The sequence below is a fragment of the Dendrobates tinctorius genome, unplaced genomic scaffold (genome assembly GCF_039654945.1).
Source record: "Dendrobates tinctorius isolate UK_male_01 unplaced genomic scaffold, ASM3965494v1 ptg000028l, whole genome shotgun sequence".
NCBI classification, from domain to species: Eukaryota; Metazoa; Chordata; class Amphibia; order Anura; family Dendrobatidae; genus Dendrobates; species Dendrobates tinctorius.
The window spans coordinates 8,160,521-8,183,603 of record NW_027361696.1 but is presented as its reverse complement, the minus strand read 5'-3'; the positions used below and the strand labels follow the sequence as shown (position 1 = coordinate 8,183,603).

At 49.6% G+C, this 23,083-nt stretch overlaps 1 protein-coding gene across 4 annotated transcripts in view; it reads left to right on the top strand.

Moving 5' to 3' along the window:
• Positions 1 to 22,468, top strand: part of TMEM45B (transmembrane protein 45B) — a 165,414-nt gene extending 142,946 nt beyond the window's left edge. For all 4 annotated transcript variants that reach the window (XM_073570083.1, XM_073570080.1, XM_073570079.1 and 1 more), the window contains exons 3-6: positions 19,283 to 19,495; positions 20,283 to 20,467; positions 20,540 to 20,685; positions 21,928 to 22,468. In XM_073570083.1, the coding sequence (XP_073426184.1) occupies positions 19,283 to 19,495; positions 20,283 to 20,467; positions 20,540 to 20,685; positions 21,928 to 22,045 (662 nt within the window). In that variant the 3' untranslated portion in view covers positions 22,046 to 22,468. The remainder of the gene's footprint in view (positions 1 to 19,282; positions 19,496 to 20,282; positions 20,468 to 20,539; positions 20,686 to 21,927) is intronic.
• The last annotated feature ends 615 nt before the right edge of the window (positions 22,469 to 23,083 follow it).

Genomic DNA, 23,083 nt, shown 5'->3' with positions numbered 1-23,083 from the left:
ATTTCTTTTTTTTTTCCAGTCAAGATGGGGTGCAGAGTGTACATTAATGAGAAAATAGGGATTTTTGTGTACTCACCGTAAAATCCTTTTCTCTGAGCCAATCATTGGGGGACACAGAGACAGTGGGTGTTTTGCTGCTGGCCACTAGGAGGACACGAAGTTAACCAGAAAAAAGTTATCTCCTCCCTTGCAGTATACACCTTCTCGCTGGCTGAGATTTCTCCAGTGAAAAAAGCAGGAGCATAAACAATCAACAATAACCATAACTATGTCAAAACCTAAGAATGCTACAGTGGGCCAATAGGCTAAACAGGGTGGGTGCTGTGTCCCCTAATGATTGGCTCAGAGAAAAGGATTTTACGGTGAGTACACAAAAATCCCTATTTCTCCTACGCCTCATTGGGGGCACAAACAGTGGGACATCCTAAAGCTGTCCCTGGGTGGGGAGCATACATCTGCTAATACCCAATGTACCACTGAGTCAACACTGAGGTACTGCCGATTGCAGGCTGAGTCTGCCAAGAGCTGCATCCGCAGAGGCCTAAGAATAAATTAGGCAATGTTTGTAAAGGTATGCAGGCTGGACCAAGTTGCAGCCTTGCGGACAGGCCTGAGAATGAATTTGGTAATGCTTTGTAAAAGTATGCAGACTGGACCAAGCCGCAGCCTTGCAGACCTGTTCTGCCGAGGCCTGGTGCCGAATGGCCCAAGAGGCGCCCACTGACCGGGTAGAGTGCACCTTAATCCCCACTGGGTCAGGCGTGTTCCTGACACGGTAGGATTCCTGAATCGCCAAGCGAATCCACCTGGCTAGCGTTGCTTTTGACGCGGCTAGACCCTTCCTATGCCCCTCTGGAAGTATGAACAGGGCATCTGACTTGTGGAAGGGAGCCGTCCGCGAGATGTACCGTCTCAGCGCCCTAACCACATCCAGGGTGTGGAGGGCCTTCTCAATGCAATGGACTGGCGCCGGACAAAAGGAAGGCAAAACAATTTCCTCGTTGAGATGAAAAGAGGAGACGACCTTGGGCAGGAAGGATGGGGACGTCCTGAGAACTACCTTTTCCTGATGAATATTCAGGAGCGGAGAACAGCAGGACAGGGCTGCTGTGATGAAGGAGTTAACTGCTCCTACCCTCCCAGGGCCTGTAAGCATATTGAAGAAAGCAGGATTTAGTGCTCCAATGTTGAATAGCAAGGCCTTTTAGTATGATAATGAGAGAAGGCCAAAACAGAACTTCAAAGCTTGTGTAGGAGCCACGCCAGCATGGGGCAGGAAGGTGCCTGGGGGCTTTAATTAGAATATACCTGTCAGCTGGACACAGAAATACACATCCATTGTCTCTCCCAGCCTCTTCGACTCTATCCTAGGTTCATGGATTATGAGCACACCTTTTGAGTTATAGACTCATAAAAAATATCCGCGTGACCCTGAGGAAATCGCGCATCTGGCAGTGCGACTCCTGAGTCGGTGAGGGCTCTGGGACCTGAGATATAGAGATTGGCCCTCCACAGCGACCCAATGGGGCCTTGTTTGCTCTCCACACGACAGGCAAAACAAACCGCATTCCCTGGTACCTCTTGTGTCCTGATCCGATCATGCTGTAGAAAATTACCCCCTTTCTTAGATATTGGGAATAAGTTCTGCAGGGAGCTAAAGGGTGGAGATTATTAGCCCACCCTCTGACACAAGGGGAGGAACCCAGCATGATTATGAACTAGCAGCACGCACATGGCAGAGACACTCACTCACAGAAGAACCAGACGATGATGATCTAAGAAGGAGCTGGGGACAGATCTGCCAAGGGGAGCAGCGGCCCGCGCTTTGGGGTCTGTCCGGCAACTAAGATTTTTGTACCTGTGGACTGCAGAGCTCCCGGCACCCACATGCAACCTACAATCTGGTAAATTGACCTCCAGCTTAATATCTCTAAGTCTTGTACCCTTATTGTTATATTTTACTCTGACTGCAAATCTACTGTAATTCCATTGTATAGCTTACTGTATATTTCTGTAATTATCTAGTGCGCCCTTAAGGCAATTAAACCTTAAAATTAATCTTGGGCTGATACTTTTACTCTGATTACGAATCTTAGAATACCCAGCGGGTAACAGGACATCATCCCTGGCGGCCATTTGCTCTAGGTGCAGTTCCCTTACTGACCTGAGAGACAAAGGGGGCGCCGGAGAGCTGTGCCTGTGTAGTTACGTCACATTGGTGACGTGGGAGGAACGGGTCCTGTCCTCCACATTGGTGGCAGCGGTGGGATCACAGTAATAGTGTGCGTGGGACCTCTGCTCCAAGACACTAAAGACTACCAGCGGTAACTTTCACTGCTGGGGTCTTAAGGTCAGCCCAGCACTAGACGGTCAGAGTGCAAATATAATAAGTTGTGTGCGACGTCAGGGTTGCAGCTGTGTCAGTAACCAGAGGTTCCCAAGATGGCGGAAGGCACCAGGAGTAAGGCAAAGGGGGAGGCCGATGCTATGGTCTATGAGGAGGTGGTGGAGAACAATACCAATGAAGGCGAGGGGGAGCTCAGCCAGGTCTCCCCAAGGAGCCAGACCCCCGTGCTCAGTCTCGCATTGGACTGTCCACCACCTGCCCACCCCAGCCTGTCCAGATCGGAGGCCCTTTTCCAAGCGGCTATGGCATAGCTCGAGGCTGGTAACGATGCCGCCCATGACAGACTCCTGGTGACTGCAGAGAAAGCAGCGGAGCGTGAGCATGCCAAACGTGGGCTGCAGAATGCCGTGAAGCCGCGGAGCCTCTGCACCGACTGGAGGTGGCTCAGCACGGGCTACCGCTGGACTCTCCAGCCCCACCAAGGCTTCCAAGGTCCGGGCAGAGGACTTCCCCCTGCTTGAAAAGGATGGAGACCTGGATTCCTTTCTGCTGGCCTTTGAGAGAACCTGCCTCCAACACTATCTGGCCCTGGATCAGTGGGCAAGGTACCTGACCCCCCGTTTGAGGGGTAAGTCCCTGGAAATTTTGGGGGACTTACCTGCCGGGGAGGAGCAAGACTACAACAGCATCAAGCGGGCCCTGATCCAGCACTACAACCTCACCCCGGAGTCGTACTGCAGGAAGTTCCGAAGCCTGCAGAGGGGCTCAAAGGACTTTGATAAAGATCGCATGTAGCGATCGAAACGCGTCGCTTTATCGCTCCTGTGTGAGCTGATGCAGTCCTGGAGCTGATCTGTCTATTGTCCATGTTGGAATAAATTTTGGAAATTTGAAATTTCGCTTGGAGCTGGATTTTTTCTTTTTTTTTTTTTCATGGAAATCGACCACTACAGGATGGTGTTCCGTGCTCCTATTGAGTCGGTGAGCTGGCTTTACACCTTTTATTTTATTGGGCTCAAAGGACACCTGGACCGACCACATGCGGGCACTGCTGAGAGCTGCGGAGCACTGGACCTCGGGTCTAGAGCTCATCACCCGCCAGGAGGTCCAGGAACTGTTTGTCACGGAGCAGTTCTTGTGGAACTGCCCAGAGGACCTCCAGCAGTTCCTCCGTGACCGGAAACCAAAGGGGGCTTCTGCTACAGCCGCCCTGGCAGACGAGTATGCCAACAACAGGGCGTCTGAGCCAAAGAAGCCTGCCAGTAGCACCTGGAGAGGGGGTAAGCCCAATCCTGCCCCTGTCCCTGAGCCCCCAGAGTGCAAGGGGTGTACCCCCCTGCTGCCCACTCCAGGCAAGGAGCAGAACCCAGACGTTGTCGTCATTGCAACCAGCCGGGACACTTTAAGGCTGCGTGTCCCCAGCGCCATAAGGCCCCATCCCTGTCCCAGAAACCGTCCACTGTTTTGTGTGTGGGAGGGGGTGGTGGGAGGTCCCTGGACAATTACCAACCCGTCACCATCGTCCGCTCAGCGGTCATGGGACTGTGGGACACAGTTGCTGAACATACCCTGGTACATCCTGAGGTGTCCCCTCAAGACTTGGTGCCTGGGAAAACCCTTTCTGTCTCCGGAATTGGAGGCGTTGAACCGGCGCTGCCCATCGCCAAGGTGTTTTTGGACTGGGGCGCCAGGAGGGGAATGCGGGAGGTGGGAGTAACGCCTAATATTCCTGCCAATGTGTTGCTTGTGACCGATTTGGGGCGGCTAGTGTCTCAGTATGTGGCCACTGAACCCCCAAGTCTGGCTCCCCAAGAATGTCATGACTCTACTGTGAATGTTAATGTGTTGAATGTGCCTCCAACAGTGGAGGAGGGAGTGAAACCTGATGGTAAGCCATGCACTGACACTACCCACACAGGGCTCACAGTGAGGACAGGTGAGAAGACTTCAGGGGAGAGCTCAGAGGTGGAGGGAGGGGCTGCTATGGGCAGTGTAGGGCCCCTAAGTGAATCCAGCCTGCTGAGTCTAGGGCCTCTGCAGAAAGAGGAACAGGCCATGGGGGGAGGGGGCGTCCCAGGAGAGGAGCCACCAGGTAAGACCCCAGGGCAGGAGTTCCCCGCATCTGGGATGTCAGGAGGCCAGGGAAGTCTGCCTAACCCGGCGACTAGGTCAGGGGCCGAGGAGAAACAGGCGCTACCTGTGGTCTCAGCGGTCGTGGCCGCTGTTACCAGGAGTAGGTGCACCGGAGCCCAAGGGGCCTCGCGGAGGTCTGACGGTTTCCCCTCCCCCGGCCAAGTGACTGCCGAGTCAGACAGCGGCCAGGAGACAGATCCCGGGGAGCTGACAGAGGATGTGGCAGTTTCGTCAATTCTTGCCACATCGAGTCAGGGATTTCAGGCAGCGTTGGAAGCTAACGCTAGCCTGAAAGCTCTCAAGGAGCAGGTGGCACAGCCTCCCCTGGAGTCTGACCGTGAGCGAGTGGTCTGGGACCAGGGATGGCGGTACTGGGTAACGGTCCAGCAGGGTTTAGTTAGTGGTACCCTATCCGTTCAGGGCAGAATTGTTGCGGATCGCACACGAGATTCCCATGGCCGGACACCTAGGGATCACTAAAACCAGGGCCAGGCTAGCTCAGCATTTCTACTGGCCGGGAATGAGGACTGAGGTGATTGCCTACTGCCGTTCGTGTGACACCTGTCAGAGGGTGGGGAAGGCGGGGCAGCGTCCCAAAGCCCCACTGGTAACTCTGCCCATCATCGAAGAGCCTTTCTCGAGGGTGGCTGTGGATCTCATTGGACCTCTGTCCACTCCCAGCCGCGCCGGGAAATGCTTCATACTAACGGTAGTGGACTATGCCACCCGGTACCCGGAGGCGGTAGCTTTGTTGTCCATTCGGGCTGACAAAGTGGCCACTGCCTTAGTGGAGATTTTCTCCAGAGTGGGGTTCCCCCAGGAAATGCTCACCGACCAAGGGACACAGTTCATGTCGCAGCTGATGGAGTCTCTCTGTAAGCAGATACAGGTGCAACATCTGGTAGCCAGCCCGTACCACCCACAGACCAATGGCCTGCGTGAGCGGTTCAATGGCACCTTAAAGCAAATGCTGAAGATGTTGGTCGACTCCCACGGGAGAGACTGGGAGCGGTATCTTCCACACCTGCTGTTTGCCTTCCGGGAGGTCCCAAAGGCCTCAACGGGGTTCTCCCCCTTTGAGCTCTTGTACGGGCGACAAGTACGGCGGCCCCTTGCGCTGGTGAAGGAAGCATGGGAAGGGGATTTGGCCACCCCTGGAGTTTCGGTCATTGAGTATGTTGTGCGCTTCCGGGACAGAATGATGGCCTTGACCCAGCTGGTGCATAACAATATGGCCCAAGCCCAGGCTGACCAGAAGCGGTGGTACGACCAGAATGCTTGTGAGCGGACCTACCAGGTGGATCAAAAGGTGTGGGTACTGGTCCCCGTACCTCAAAACAAGCTTCAGGCGGCCTGGGAGGGTCCATACCTCGTGCACCAGCGGCTCAACGCTGTCACCTATCTGGTCACCCTGGACCACGCCCATAGAAGGAGAAAGGCCTTCCATGTGAACATGATGAAGGCCCATCATGAGCTGGAGGCTTGTGCCCACCCAGTGTGCAACCTTCCTGAGGAAGGAGAGGTAGAAACCCTCCTGGATCTGCTCACCCAAGCCAAGGCGGGTGGATCCATCGAGGATGTGGGGGTTGGCCTCCAGCTCTCGGAGGACCAGAGTTCCCAGCTGGGGGTCACCCTACACCCCTTTCGGGAGCTGTTCAGCAGCCTGCCCGGAAGAACTGAGACAGCCGTCCATGACGTGGACACCAGCAATCACCCTCCGATCCGACGTTCAGCATATTGGGTCTCCCTTGAGGTGCAGCAGCATATGCGCCAAGAGATAGATGAGATGCTGAAGCTGGGGATGATCCAAGTGTCCAACAGCGCGTGGGCTTCGCCTGTAGTCCTCGTCCCTAAAAAGGACCGAACTACGCGGTTCTGCGTGGACTACCGGGGGTTCAATGCTGTGACGGTCACCGAAGCGTACCCAATGCCGCGCATCGATGACCTGCTCGATCAGCTGGCCGGGGCCAAGTACCTGACCGTCATGGGTCTGAGCAGGAGGTATTGGCAGATTCCCCTGACCCCTGGGGCACGGGAACACTCTGCCTTTATCACCCCATTCGGACTGTACGAGTCCACGGTGATGCCATTCGGCATGAAGAATACCCCTGCCACTTTTCAGAGGATGGTCAACACGCTGCTCGAGGGACTGGAAGGGTATGCGACCGTGTACCTAGATGACATTGCCATCTTCAGTCCCACCTGGGAGGATCACCTAGAGCATCTGATGCAGGTGCTCGGGTGGATCCAGCGAGCAGGCTTGACCATTAAGCCAGAAAAATGCCAGCTGGGTATGAGTGAGGTCCACTACCTGGGACACAGGGTAGGTGGGGGAGCTCTGAAGCCAGAGCCCAGGAAGGTGGATACCATCGCATCCTGGCCCACCCCCAGGACCAAGAAGCAGGTGATGTCCTTCTTGGGGACTGCCGGGTACTATAGGAGGTTTGTTCCACACTATAGTGCCCTGGCCAAGCCCCTGAAGGACCTCACCAAGAAGAGGCTGACCGTCGCAGTCGACTGGACAGTCGCCTACGAGACAGCTTTCCAGGCGCTCAACACCACCCTTTCTAGCTCTCCTGTACTACAGGCGGCCGACTTCACGCGGCTGTTCGTAGTGCAGACCGACGCCAGAGACTTCGGCCTCGGTGCTGTGCTCAGCTAGGTCGACACTATGGGCCATAAACACCCCGTTCTGTACCAGAGCTGGAAGCTCCTGCCGAGGGAAGTGGCCTATTCCACGATGGAGAAGGAATGTCTGGCAATTGTGTGGGCCCTGCAGCCATACTTGTACGGATGCCAATTCACCATGGAAACAGACCACAACCCCCTCAGCTGGTTACACACGGTCTCTGGGACGAATGGGAGGTTGCTACGCTGGAGCCACGCTCTCCAGCAGTATCACTTCACCATTCGCCACAAAAGAGGCAGGGACCATGGTAACGCTGATGGATTGTCCCAGCAAGGAGAGGGTGCAGAAGGGCGCATGGGGGAACACAGGAATGTGTTACCCCCTAGCGCCCTCTAAAGCAGGGAGGTGTGATGAAGGAGTTAACTGCTCCTACCCCCCCAGGGCCTGTAAGCATATTGAAGAAAGCAGTATTTAGTGCTCCAATGTTGAATAGAAAGGCCTTTTAGTATGATAATGAGAGAAGGCCAAAACAGAACTTCAAAGCTTGAGTAGGAGCCACACCAGCATGGGGCAGGGAGGTGCCTGGGGGCTTCAATTAGAATATACCTGTCAGCTGGACACAGAAATACACATCCATTGTCTCTCCCAGCCTCTTTGACTCCATCCTAGGATCATAGATTGCACACCTTTCGAGTTATAGACTCATAAAAAATATCCACGTGACCCTGAGGAAATCGCGCATCTGGCAGTGCGACTCCTGAGTAGGTGAGGGCTCTGGGACCTGAGATATAGAGATTGGCCCTCCACAGTGACCCAGTGGGGCCTTGTTTGCTCTCTACATGACAGGCAAAACAAACCGCATTCGCTGGTACCTCTTGTGTCCTGATCCGATCATGCTCTAGAAAGTTACCCCCTTTCTTAGATATTGGGAATAAGTTCTGCAGGGAGCTAAAGGGTGGAGATTATTAGCCCACCCTCTGACACAGGGGGAGGAACCCAGCATGCTTAAGAACTAGCAGCACATGGCAGTGACACTTGCTCACAGAAGAACCAGACTATGATCTAAGAAGGAACTGGGGACAGATCTGCCAAGGGGAGCAGCGGCCCGCACTTTGGGGTCTGTCCGGCAACTAAGATTCTTGTACCTGTGGACTGCAGAGCTCCCAGCACCCACATGCAACCTACAATCTGGTAAATTGACCTGCAGCTTAATATCTCTAAGTCTTGTACCCTTATTGTTATATTTTACTCTGACTGCAAATCTACTGTAATTTCATTGTATAGCTTACTGTATATTTCTGTAATTATCTGGTGCGCCCTTAAGGCAATTAAACCATAAAATTAATCTTGGGCTGATGCTTTTACTCTGATTACGAATCTTAGAATACCCAGCGGGTAACAGGACATCCTCCCTGGCGGCTATTTGCTCTAGGTGCAGTTCCCTTACTGACCTGAGAGACAAAGGGGGCGCTGGAGAGCTGTGCCTGTGTAGTTACGTCACATTGGTGACGTGGGAGGAACGGGTCCTGTCCTCCACAGCTGCCAATTCCGAAACTCGTCTGATTGACATAATTGCCACTAGAAAGACCACCTTCCAAGAGAGGACGACACGTCCTGCAGCGGTTTGAAAGGAGCCTCCTGTAAGGCCCTGAGAACCAGGTTAAGGTCTCATGATTCCAATGGCCTTCTACAAGGAAGCGCCACATGGGAAACTTCCTGAATGAACGTCTTGACCTGAAGTTTGGTGGCAATTTTGCGTTGGAAAAGCCCTGACAAGGCCGAAATTTGGCCCTTGAGCGAGCTAAGCGCAAGGCCTGATTTTAATCCGGATTGAAGGAGTTCCAATATGGCCGGAATGGAAAACACCAGAGGTGATCGACCATGATCCTTGCACCACGAAAAGAAGGTTTTCCAAGTGCGGTGATAGATGCGCATGGACACAGGCTTCCTAGCACTAATCATGGTGGAAATCACGTCGTGAGAGAACCCAGCCTGTGCTAAAATCCAGGATTCAACGGCCATGCCGTCAAAGACAGGGCCCCAGAGTTCTGGTGGTAAATCGGGCCCTGCAAGAGTAGATCCATGCGATCTGGAAGTCGCCAGGGGACGTCGGCGACTAGTTGTATTAGTTCTGCATACCATGCTGGGCGTGGCCAATCTGGCACGACTAGGATCACTGGTACTCCCTCCACTCTGATCTTCTTGATGACCCTCGTAAGCAAGGGAAGCAGGGGGAAGATTACGGGAGCCGGAACCGGTGCCATGGCAGAACTAGGGCGTCCGCTCCGATGGCGCATGGATCGCGCGATCGGGCAATGAGTCGAAGAACCTTGTTTAGTCTTGAGGCCATGAGATCCACATCCTGAGTCCCCCAATGATGACAAATCTGCTGAAAGACTTCCGGATGAAGAGACCACTCTCCCGAGGCAATGCCTTGGCGACTGAGAAAATCTGCCGCCCAATTTTCTACGTCCGGGATGTGGATTGCTGAGATGGGCGAATGGTTGGTCTCGGCCCCATGGAGGATGTGACGTGCATGGCCACCCTACTCTGGGTACCTCCCTTGCAGTTGATATACGATACAGCCATGGCGTTGTCGGATTGGATCCTGATAGGGTGACATGCGAGGAGATAGTGGAAACTCCGTAGAGCTAATCTGATCGCTCGTATCTCCAAAATGTTGATGGGGAGAAGTGACTCTCGGGTTGACCAACGACCCTGTGCCGTGTGGTAACGAAAGACTGCACCCCAGCCGAGAAGACTTGCGTCGGTGGTTACTACCAACCATCTTACTGGGAGAAAAGACCTCCCTTGATTCAGGGAGGACCTCAGTGTCCACCACCTGAGGGCTTGCCTGACCCGCAGGGACAGAAGGCTCAGACGGTCTAGGGAGAACGGGTTCTTGTCCCAAGCTAACAGCAACGCATGTTGTAAGGGATGGGGTGGAACTGTGTAAATGGAACTGCTTCCATTGCTGCTACCATCTTTCAGAGAACTCTCATGCTGAAACAAATGGAGTGAGAAGCCGGTCGGGAAAGAGTCTGCGCTGTCTGTTGTAAGGCTTGGGTCTTTTTTGGAGGGAGAATGACCAACCCGCGGGAAGTGTCCAAGATCATTCCTAAAAAGGAAGTCTGCTGAGCCGGTTTTGGGAAAGACTTTTCGAAGTTTATTTACTGTTATATCCATGGATTCCTTGCAGGCTGGAAGGGACGGACCCTTGATGAGCAGGTCGTCCAGATACAGTACCACCACTCCCCGAGAGTGGAGAATGGCCATAACAGCCGCCATGACCTTGGTAAAGACCCTGGGGGCGGTGGCGAGTCCGAAGGCCAAGGCAACGAACTGGAAGTGTTCCTCGTGAATTGCAAAATGCAGGAACTGCTGGTGGGACGGGCAGATCGGAATGTGAAAGTAAGTGTCCTTGATGTCGATGGATGCTAGGAACTCTCCTTTTTCCATGGAAGCGACAACTGATCGGAGAGATTCCATTCGGAATCGCCGTACCTTGGCAAACTGATTTAACAGTTTGAGATCCAGAATGGGTCGCATCGCCCCGTCCTTTTTTCTGGAACCACAAAAAGGTTTGAATAAAATCCCCTGAACCTTTCGTGAAGAGGGACCAGAATGATGAACTCCGTCCCTTAGCAGAGCCTGAACAGCCCGAAGAAAGGCTCTTGTCTTTTCCTTTGGGGGGAGAGGAAAGGAAAAACCGAGTTGGAGAGGGAGAAGAAAATTCTATCTTGTATCCAGTGGATACCAGCTCCCTGACCCACTTGTCAAAGACGACCGTGAGCCAGGTGTGGCTGAAGGAAAGTAGGCGACCGCCAATTTTGTCGGTGTCCGCCGGATACCGCAACAAGTCATTAGGTAGATCTATGAGGTTTGGCTCCCCTAGATCCAGAAGCCCTAGGCCTGGGCTTCCAAGAGCGGTTAGGTCTGTTGGAGACCTGGGAGCCTCTGTCTCCGCGCGGGGACCGACCTGATCCGGAAGAGGAGGGCCAACCGTAATTGTTGCAAAAAGATCAAAAACGCTTCGGCTGTCGGTTGCGAAACGGCTGAACAGCCCCTTTTGTTGAGGATGGAATTTACTTTTTCCCCCGGTAGTATCAGAAATGAGCTGGTCCAGTTTCTCTCCAAAAAGACGACCTGTTTGAAAGGAGAGAGAAGTCAACGATCTTTTAGATGTGGCATCCGCCCGCCAGCCGCGGAGCCATAGGGCTCTCCTAATGGAGATCGCATTAGCGGCATTTTGAGCCGTGCAATTGGCGGCATCAAAAGAAGCGTCTGCTAGAAAGTCCGCTGTGTGAATTATCTGCCTGGCGACAGTGGTTGCCTCCGAAGGAAGTAATCAAGACTTCTGCCCTAGCGGCCATTGCCTTAGTGACCCAAATTGCCGCAAAAGATGGAAAAAACGCTGCTCCTGAAGCTTCAAAAACTGAATGGGCAAGGTAGTCAATTTGACAATCGGAGGGGTTTCTGACTGAGGAACCCTCAGAAACAGGAGCGTTTTTTAGTAGCAAGACGCGATACAGGAGGGTCCACCGGAGGGAACTGTAACCAATCCTTCATTAGGTCTGGATCAAAAGGGTATTTATCCTTAGTAGACTTTTGCCCTGTGAACCACTTATGTGGACGATCCCTATGTTTCTGGACAATTTCCTTAAACTCCGGATGGCTGGTAAATAACCTACGCACACGCTTGGTTTTCTTAAATGAGATGGGGTGTGCTGGAGCGAGAATATTTTCCTCATCCAACTTCAGAATCCTGTTGACTGATTCTATAAGAGAATCAAGCGACTCTTGATCAGTTGGGGGATTCTGAGGGGCTGACGTGACAGATTCGAATTCAGAGTTGTGCTCGCTGTGAACCTCTGGAGAGGGAGCGCGAGAGACAGGAGTCGCCAATGCTGAGGCGCGAACGTGACTAGGGGACGCGTCATAGGTCCACTTTCTAGAGACCTGACCATCCTTTGAACGAGTATGGCCCCTGCTGGTGGATGGTTCCTGGCCGACGCCAGAGCTCTCCTCGGGAGGTAAGGACGCTTTCTGACTCTTCCGGAGGGAGAATATAGCCTGGGTCAGAGACTCCACCGACCGTGACAGGGACGCAGCCCACTCAGGGGTACTAAACGCAGGAGGCCCGTCAGCAGCGGCGGCGAGGGGCGTTGGAGCGTAGGCTGGGTCGCAGGCCGGGGCGCAGTCCGTGCATAACGGATTAGTCTGTGCACTGGGTAAGGCAGACTTGCAAGTGGTACACAAGGTAAAAAACACAGTGCTTCTTAGCAGCTCATTTAGCCTCCTTAGATTGAGACATAGCGCTCCTGAAAGAGTTAACGGTAGAGTCTGTCTGCAGCTGCAGGGAATGTGCCAGGAAGGGGTTAAGCTTTAATCTGAGGGCGGATGCGGTCCACGGTCCTGTGCTGTGTCCCCCGGGAGGAAAGCGTTGGCCCTGTGGTGTCACCCGGTATCCGGCTGTCCAGAGCAGGCTGAGGTAAAAGACATGGCCCCCAAGATTAGAATTGCGCGTCTCGTAAGGAATGAGAGGCGCCAAGAGGAGGGGGCGGTGATGTTAGCATGGGCGGCGCTATTCAAATTGCGGCCTAGTAGGCCGGAAAAGCCGGGGACTACATTTTTGGCCTACCCGCAGTAGGCGCTGTGGGTGGGGAGGGGGCGGCGCTTGCGAGGGCGGCGCTATTTAAATTGCGGCCTAGTAGGCCGGAAAAGCCGGGGACTAAATTTCTGGTCTCCCCGCGGTAAGCGCCGAGCAGGGGGGCCGCTACCGAGCACCAGTGTACCGCTGCTGACGCTAAGTCAGGGCTTCTCCCGGGGACAAGGACCCGATCCCATACCTCCACTCCTGTGCTCAGGCAGGTCGCACTGTCTGGGGTCTTCCAGCTGCAGGTGTCTCATCCTCCGGGCAATGTAGCAGAGCTGGAGGAGGTCTTAAAGGGGTATTGCTCAATCGATCCACCCTGTGGCAGGGTGATGGAGAGCTCTCTGGGGCTGATTCAGGGCATCCGAAAAGCGCTGCTCAAGTCCTCTCCATGCACTCTTGTGCTTCGTCATGTTGCGCTTGCCCTCGTATCCGTGAGTACCGACCGTAAGGGAACCATCGTCAGAGGAATCAGCCCCATTCATCGCAGGAAAGTGTACGGGGAGGTATACTCCGCGTGCTTGCCTGTTGTTGGTTCGGGGGAGAGCAGGCCGTAGAAATGAACCGTCGCCCCCTTCACTCCGTTAATTAAAATTAAAAAAAAATTACAGAAAATCAAAAATGAAAATAAAAACGGTGGGGTCTGAAACCAGACCCAAGTGCCTCCTATACATTAGACACTAAGCACCAACTGGAGAAATCTCAGCCAGCGAGAGGGTGTATACTGCAGGGGAGGAGCTAACTTTTTTTCTGGTTTACTTAGTGTCCTCCTAGTGGCCGGCAGCATAACACCCACTGTCTGTGTGTCCCCCAATAAAGCGTAGGAGAAAAAAAAGAACTTTTTTGAATTCACCAAATGGCTTAATGAAACAGAGTGAAACATTTTAAGAGGTCTGAATACCTTCCGTACCCAATATATATATGTATGTATGTATGTATGTGCATACATAAAAAAATATATATATATATATATATAATACTAGCTGAAGAGCCCGGCGCTGCCCGGGCATAGTAACTAACTGTGGTTAGTTATAGAAAATTATAATTATCCTCCATCCCATAGTCCCCTGCCCATATACCCATCATACATATCCACGATCCCATAGGCCCGTGCCCATATACCCATCATACATATCCTCCATCCCATAGTCGAGTCCCTATATACCCATCACACATCCTCCATCCCATAGTCCCATGCCCATATACCCATCATACATATTCTCCATCCCATAGTCCCATGCCCATATGCCCATCATACATATCCGCCATCTCATAGTCCCGTGCCCATATACCCATCATACATATCCTCCATCCCATAGTCCAGTGCCCATATACCCATCACACATCCTCCATCCCATAGTCCCGTGCCCATATACATATCCGCCATCCCATAGTCCCGTGCCCATATACTCGTCATACATATCCTCCATCCCATAGTCCAGTGCCCATATACCCATCACACATCCTCCATCCCATAGTCCCGTGCCCATATACACATCCGCCATCCCATAGTCCCGTGCCCATATACCCATCATACATATCCTCCATCCCATAGTCCCGTGCCCATATACATATCCTCCATCCCATAGTCCCGTTCCCATATACCCATCATACATATCCTCCATCCCATAGTCCGGTGCCCATATACGCATCACACATCCTCCATCTTATAGTCAACCATTATGACATCATAATGAGCAGCGGCGGGGCTTGCAACCTTTGACATCAGCGTCGCCATGGCAACCATTGTGACATCATAATGAGGGGCGGGGCTTGGCGCGCACACACTGCTTCCCCAGTATGCAAATCGGGGCATTGTGACATCACAATGAGGGGCGGGGCTTGACGCGCACACACTTTTTCCCCAGTATGTAGACAGGGGCAAAATTGTTTGGTGAATTGGAACGCGCGGGGTTGAAATTTCGCCTCACAACATAGCTTAGGACGCTCTCGGGGTCCAGACGTGCGACTGTGCCAAATTTTGTGGCTGTAGCTGCGACGGTGCGGATGCCTATCCCGGACATACACACATACATACACACTTTGAGCTTTATATATTAGATGGAAAAAAAATAGGCAGCACTCAAATTAAATGTGAAAAAAGTGGATACTTTACTGATCCTCAGATGGCAACGTTTCAACGGCGACCCGTCTTTGTCAAGCCTTATGTCATTTTGGCTGTTTGGACACTGCTGAATAGGTTTTGCACCCGCTGTATTATTTTGGTAGTGTTGCCCTTTTTTCTTGATTTTTATATATATACAGTTCCTTTCTGATCTATTCTTTTCCATGTTTCTCACACTTTAAATGTTTCCAATCACCAAACAAATGTATGGTAAGTATTAGACAAACATAACATAAGTAATCACAAAATGCAGTTTTTAAATGAAGGTCTAATATTATTAAGGGAAACAAGAAATCCAATACTCCACGGCCCTGTGTGGTAAAGTGATTGCCCCCTAAACCTAACAACTGGTTGGGCCACCCTTAGCAGTAACAACTGCAATCAGGCGTATATTATAACTGGCAATGAGTCTTTTACAATTCTGGAGGGATTTTGGCCACTCATCTTTGCAGAATTGTTGTAATTCAGTCACATTGGAGGTTCCTGAGCATGAACCGCCTTTTTAAGGTCAGGACACAGCATCAATCAGATCAAGGTCAGGACTTTAACTAGTCTTAATTTTGTTTTTCTTAAGCCATTCATAGGTGTACTTGCTGGTGTTTTGGATCATTGTTCTGCTACATAACCTAAGTGTGCTCCAGCTTGAGGTCATGAACAGATGGCCAGACAATCTCCTTCAGGATTTTATGGTAGCAGAACTTATGGTTCCATTTACTACAGCAAGTCTTACAGGTCCTGAAGCAGCAAAACAGCCCCAGACCATCACACTACCACCACATTTTACAGTTGGTGTGATGTTTCTTTTCTGAAATGCTGTGTTACGTCTACGCCAGATGTAATGGGACATTCACCTTCCAAAAAGTTATGATTTTGTCTTGTCAGTCCACAGAGTACTCTCCCAAAAGACTTAGGGATCATCAAGATATTTTCTGGCAAAACTGAGACGAGTCTTTATGTTCTTATTGCTCAGCAGTGGTTTTAGTCTTGCAACTCTGCCGTGCAGGCCATTTTTGCCCAGTCTTTCTTATGTTGGAGTCATGGACACTGACCTTAACTGAGGTGAGGCCTGCAGTTGTTTGGATGTTGTGGGGTCTTTTGTGACTTCTTGGATCAGTCATTGCTGAGCTTTTGGGGTAATTTTGGTTGGCTCTCACTGTGATTCGTTGGAGTCCCAATGCTTTGGAAATTTTTTTTTAACCTTTTCCAGACTGATCGATATCAATTTCTTTTTCTCATTTGTTCCAGAGTTTCTTTGGATCTTGGCATGATGTCTAGCTTTGAGGATCATTTTGTCTACTTCACTTTGTCAGGCAGGTCCTATTTAAGTGACTTCTTGATTGAGAGAAGGTGTGGCAGTAATCAGGCCTGGGTGTGGCTAGGGAAACTGAACTCCGCTTCCCAAAGTTGTGATAAACCATTTATTTTTTAGGGCGTGGGCAATCACTTTTTCATATACGGCAATGTAGGTTTGGATTGTGTTTTTCCCTTAATAATAAAGTCCTTCATTTATAAATTGCATTTTGTGATTACTTGTGTTATCTTAGTCTAATTTTTACATTTGTTTGGTGATCTGAAACATTTTATGTGTGACAAACATGCAAAAGAATAGGAAATCAGGAAGGGGGCAAATACTTTTTCACACAACTGTATATATAAGCTTCCCAATAACCCACAAAACACTAGTTGCCACCACCAATAGTTTATACAGGCTGATTGGACATCCGTTACACGTACAGTAGTGTATGGCTTCAGAGTGTGGTTTGTAGAGCAAGAGAAACAGAACCATTACATTTTATTTATTTTACTCATTTATATAGCGCCATTAATTCCACAGGGCTTTACAGACATTATTTTGAATCTGTTTAATCCACAAGTAGGCAGTGTTTATAAAATATATACAAAGATGATACAGAATGGGAACAAAATAATGCAGTATATATAATTAAATGTAATAAAAGGAATAACAAAAGAAGTACTAAACCTGTGTCAAAGAAATGGCTCCGAGCTTAGCAGAGGGAAACTCTCCTGAGAACTACGGAAAGAACCACAGAGCACTGTCTTCCAGAACTGACAAATCACAAAAACCCAAACTCTGATTTTATTAGATCAAGGTTATGCCCATATAACGCTCCTTGGAGAGCTCATGTGGGGGGCTGCTTGTGGAATTTGCTAGGTCTTTAGAAAATTATGAAATAACCAACTTTCAGGATATCGTCTCCTGTGGAGGAGACATTAATGTAATATTTCCTATCATGACGTTTGATTTCCATAGCTGAGAAGCATGGCATATATATCGTCATCTGTCTGGCCGATATTAATTTGAAGGTGCTAGGCTGGCCTCATAGTAATGTGAGTGAATGTGTTAAATTAATCAATTTGTCATGACGCCAAAAAATATATCTCCCATAAATATTGGATCTATGCAGTCCCCAATATTCATAGCTCGACACTGGCTCCAGAATGTCTGAGATTCTTGTGAACAGAGGAGGCAGCTGTGCTTCTCTGCCTCTGAGTATACGAATCCTAGACTTAGTGGCTGGCTTTCAGTGCACACCCTGCTGTAATTACCTGTTCACGGCAGGAGGTCCTAGTTCAGTAGGGACTGCAGTGTGCACTTTCATTCTCTTCCCCAGTTTTAGTTAAGACATTCCACTATGAGTCTTCTCTTGAGATGTACAGTTAGGTCCATATATATTTGGACAGAGACAACATTTTTCTAATTTTGGTTCTAGACATTACCACAATAAATTTTAAACAAAACAATTCAGATGCAGTTGAAGTTCAGACTTTCAGCTTTCATTTGAGGGTATCCACATTAAAATTGGATGAAGGGTTTAAGAGTTTCAGCTCCTTAACATGTGCCACCCTGTTTTTAAAGGGACCAAAAGTAATTGGACAGATTTAATAATTGTAATGTTCATTTCTAGTACTTGGTTGAAAACCCTTTGTTGGCAATGACTGCCTGAAGTCTTGAACTCATGGACATCACCAGACGCTGTTTCCTCCTTTTTGATGCTCTGCCAGGCCTTCACTGCGGTGGTTTTCAGTTGCTGTTTGTTTGTGGGCCTTTCTGTCTGAAGTTTAGTCTTTAACAAGTGAAATGCATGCTCAATTGGGTTAAGATCAGGTGACTGACTTGGCCATTCAAGAATATTCCACTTCTTTGCTTTAATAAACTCCTGGATTGCTTTGGCTTTATGTTTTTGGTCATTGTCCATCTGTAGTATGAAACGACGACCAATCAGTTTGGCTGCATTTGGCTGGATCTGAGCACACAGTATGGCTCTGAATACCTCAGAATTCATTCGGCTGCTTCTGTCCTGTGTCACATCATCAATAAACACTAGTGACCCAGTTCCTCTGGCAGCCATGCATGCCCAAGCCATCACACTGCCTTCGCCGTGTTTTACAGATGAAGTGGTATGCTTTGGATCATGAGCTGTACCATGCCTTCGCCATACTTTTCTCTTTCCATCATTCTGGTAGAGGTTGATCTTGGTTTCATCTGTCCAAAGAATGTTCTTCCAGAACTGTGCTGGCTTTTTTAGATGTTTTTTAGCAAAGTCCAGTCTAGCCTTTTGATTCTTGATGCTTATGAGTGGCTTGCACCGTGCAGTGAATCCTCTGTATTTACTTTCATGCAGTCTTCTCTTTATGGTAGATTTGGATATTGATACGCCTACCTCCTGGAGAGTGTTGTTCACTTGATTGGCTGTTGTGAAGGGGTTTCTCTTCACCATGGAGATTATTCTGCGATCATCCACCACTGTTGTCTTCCGTGGGCGCCCAGGTCTTTGTGCATTGATGAGTTCATCAGTGCTTTCTTTCTCAGGATGTACCAAACTGTAGATTTTGCCACTCCTAATGTTGTAGCAATTTCTCAGATGGATTTTTTCTATTTTTGCAGCTTAAGGATGGCTTGTTTCACCTGCATGGAGAGCTCCTTTGACCGCATGTGTCCTTCACAGCAAAACCTTCCAAATGCAAGCACCACACCTCAAATCAACTCCAGGCCTTTTATCTGCTTGAGAATGACATAATGAAGGGATTGCCACACCTGTCCATGAAATAGCCTTGGAGTCAAGTGTCCAATTACTTTTGGTCCCTTTAAAAACAGGGTGGCACATGTTAAGGAGCTGAAACTCCTAAACCCTTCATGCAATTTTAATGTGGATACCCTCAAATGAAAGCTGAAAGTCTGAACTTCAACTGCATTTTGTTTAAAACTCATTGTGGTAATGTCTAGAACCAAAATTAGAAAAATGTTGTCTCTGTCCAAATACATATGGACCTAACTGTATCTCTGGAATTTGCAATTACATCTATGGCAAAGTTTTATAACAGCGAGCACAAGTCTCATTCCTGGAGGCTTCTCTGGTCCCTCTCTCCATGTAGGGATGTTGGCTGAGCAGTTTGTCCCGGACGGTCCTCACATGCATCTGGTGAGTGGCGAGGAGCACGGCTGGGTGAAGCTTATGAACTGGCAGCATACAACCATGTACCTGTTCTACGGGCTCTCCGGCGTCGTGGACATCCTGACGTACTTCCCTCTGAATATTCCACGAGGCCTGGACCGCCTGTCCTTGGCTCTAGCGGTCTTCATTGAAGGTAAGAAATCAGACATTTATGGCATATTTTTCTGATCTGTCATACAGAACTAAGATGGGAATGTGACTTTACAGTATCCATCCAGAACTGCATCCACAAGGCTGAAGCTTTCACATCACAAACTGTACATAAATTTTTGTTTTTAAGGGTATTTTTGGACAGTTTGTGTACAGCAATCATCGTGAATGTGCAGACTGGCTTCTGACACCAATCCTTCTTTCCCATATAGTTTGCGTTATTGTCGACCGCACATCCTTGTTTATACAGGGTCTTGTGCTTCCAACCATTCCATTTACAGATGTTGTATAATGTGTAAGCACTGGTCTGTGGCGGCATATCTAATAGAAAGTAAAGCGAGAGCTGCGTGATGGGGAACGTAGAATCTGATATTACAAGGCAGGGTTATCTAATAGAAGGAGAAGCAGGAGCTGTGTGATGGAGGGACGTAGGACCAGAAATTATAGGGCAGGGGTATCTAATAGAAGAAGCGGGAGCGGCATGATGGGGGGGGGGGGAACGTAGAACCAGAGATTATAGGGCAGGGGTATGTAATACAAGTAGAATGAGCTGCGTGATGGGGGGGCCGTGGGACCTGAGATTATGAACAGTTTGCAGTTTGGATGATTCTGGGGTCTGCGGTGTAATGTATAACGCTTTCTCTATGCTGCACTCTCCTAATCTGATATACTGCTGTAATTCACAAGTTATTTGAGATCTTGGGTGAAATGTGCTGCTCCTCTCCAGAAACCAAAATACAACATTGTATTACCGGGTGATTTTCTTTCAGGCCTCCTCTTCTATTATCATGTCCACAACCGTCCACCTCTTGACCAGCACATTCACTCGCTGCTTCTCATCGCCGTGTTCGGAGGGTCTGTTGGGATTATGATTGAAGTGTTTTTGAGGGATAACATCGTCCTGGAATTGTTCCGCTCCAGTCTGGCAATGCTGCAGGGGTCCTGGTTCTGGCAGGTTGGTGACGTTTGTACCATCACACACTGTGGGCGATCCCGCCACGCTTCAGTCGTTCTGCTCTTCTTGTAGATTGCATTTGTGCTGTACCCCCTTGGAGGAGCCCCTGAGTGGGACCAGAAGGATCACGACAATATCATGTTCATCACCATGTGCTTCTGCTGGCACTACGCCGTGTCCTGGATGATTATCGCCATTAATTATTCGTTGGTGTATTGGTAAGTGTGAGGGATTATTATGTTCTGTCTTATTACTTTGTTGTATTCCGGACACAGAATATATCACTCCTATCATCTGTGCCTAGTAACAAAGTCTGACCACTTTATGGCCTCCTGGCTCACGACTCTGGTCAGTACTTTGCATTAGTATTTGTAAGCCAAAACCAAGTACGATGGAAAGATTTGCACGTCGTCTTCTGAATTTTTGAAAACAAACTTGGGTTTGGATTACAAATGATGCAAAAGAAAAAGATGAAAATATTGTTTTCTGAAGGAATTCTAAATCGCCCGTGATATCAATCCTATCATCTCTGTATAGAAGAGCTCACAATCTGGTCTACCCATCTCTATCATTAATGAATCACTCCCATCATCCTTAACCCTCATAAGCTTCCTACAAAACACCCTATGTAGTGATCAGTTGCATCGAGCATGAGAACCAGAGCTAATAAATCCCCCAGCAGCAGCGGATCCAACAACCAGGATATTTGTACCGATACCATCCACAACTGGGAGGCGACGGATCATAAGACAGAATCAGCGCGGTGGCGCATTCACCTCCGGGCAGATATTGATGCATTTGAATAAAGAGAAACTTTTTTTTTTCCATATTTTTGTGACCTTTTAATAACAAGCAGATCTGTGGGGTCCATATTAAGCTGAAGTTTTGTATCCAGCTATTTGGATCCCTCCCTGTTTGCTTTGTCCTGAGTCGGCAACCTCCACAGATCTGTGAAGAGCGCAGCACATAATTCCTGGCTGTGCGCACATCACACCAGTACTGAAGCAGTAGGAGATATTAACCACGAGACCTGGGGAAGGGAGGGTGTGAGCAATCGGTGGGGGTCTCTGAACCCCTCTAATTTGCATGTAAATAAAACTACACCCCAGTATTAAAGGTTTGATTACTCTTTGTGGGATGGTTGACACTGAGGTTTTTTTCTAAGAGGATTTTGGAGCCTATTACTGATTATAGCTGCATTTTCCTGTGGATAAAAAGAGTCAGAGCATCTGGCAAAAGAAATGGGGATTTGTGCCAGAAAATACTCTCCAAACTTTGTTTCTGCTTCATATAATTCAGTGGCCAAAGTTCCATACAGAAAAAGTGTAAAAAGAAAACCCCCTAAAAAAACTACCAAAACCTTTTTTTTTTTTTCAGTCAGAAAACTCCACAGTAAATATCTGCTCTTCCGTTAAACTTTATCTGTGCAACTCCAGTAATGGAAACTCCTTGTGTTTCAGGTGTGTGAGAAGGAGAAATGTTCTGAGTGGAGATGTGACCATCGGCATCAGGAAGCTGAGCTCCAATAACCCCGGCGAGGCGCAGGCAGCTCTGCTCGCTGCCTCTGATGAGGACTGAGTATAGGGGGTTTATTCACACAATTTCTCATCTGTGTGTGGACTGTTTTAACAGATCACACAGATCTGAGTCTGATGGCACAATTCGTTCACCTCCGATTCTAATCTACAATAGCCAGACATCAGAGAAATTCTGCTGCTTAACTGTCCCTGGGCGCCTGGCAGCTGCTGCTCTGCAATTGAGGACCCTTCTACTCCAGCAGAGTGTGAACACGTCCAGTATGGACAATACACTGACAAGTCGTCTGCATATTCTGCCCCTGGCACTGACATCGGGATGTAGATTAATTTATTGGACAGTTTCCAATGTCTGTTTTATAGAAGAACTTCACCTTCTGCAATGATTGGGGATACTTTTTTTTAAGAAAATGCATCACACCGCTGCAAACGCATCTATTAAATCCATGGGATTCTATACCAACAATTTCTCGTAGAATTAGGGCTGAAAACAAATTGCTGAATAACCACTGGGAAGCAAACATCAGTTTTCTCATCTAAGGCTAGTTTCACACTAGCGCTTTGAGCACAGCGACGGCCTGCGCACGGCCGCCGCTAAGCCCCGCTACATGCCGCGCCTCCGCCGGTAGCTCCGCCTACCGGCGCATGACGCTGCATGCATCCTGCGTCCCCTATCTTTATCACTGGGGGCGCAGGCCGTGCGCAGTATGCGTTTGGCGGTGCATGTGACCTTTTGACGGTGCGCCGACCTGCGCCAAACGCAACCTGCTGCAGTTTGGTTGCGCTCGGCGCACCGTCAAAAAGGCGCATGCGCCTCCAAACGCATACTGCACACGGCCTGCGCCCCCAGTGACAAAGATAGGGGACGCAGGACGCATGCAGCGTCATGCGCCGGTAGGCGGAGCTACCGGCGGGGGCGGGGCTTAGCAGCGTCCGTGCGCAGGCAGTCGCTGCGTTCAAAAGCGCTAGTGTGAAACTAGCCTAAGTCACTCATTTGGTTGTGAAAGAAAAGCAGATTGGTGGAGGAGCCTCACTCTGGACAATACACATAGTATATAGAGCCTCATTACTGCGCTGAGGA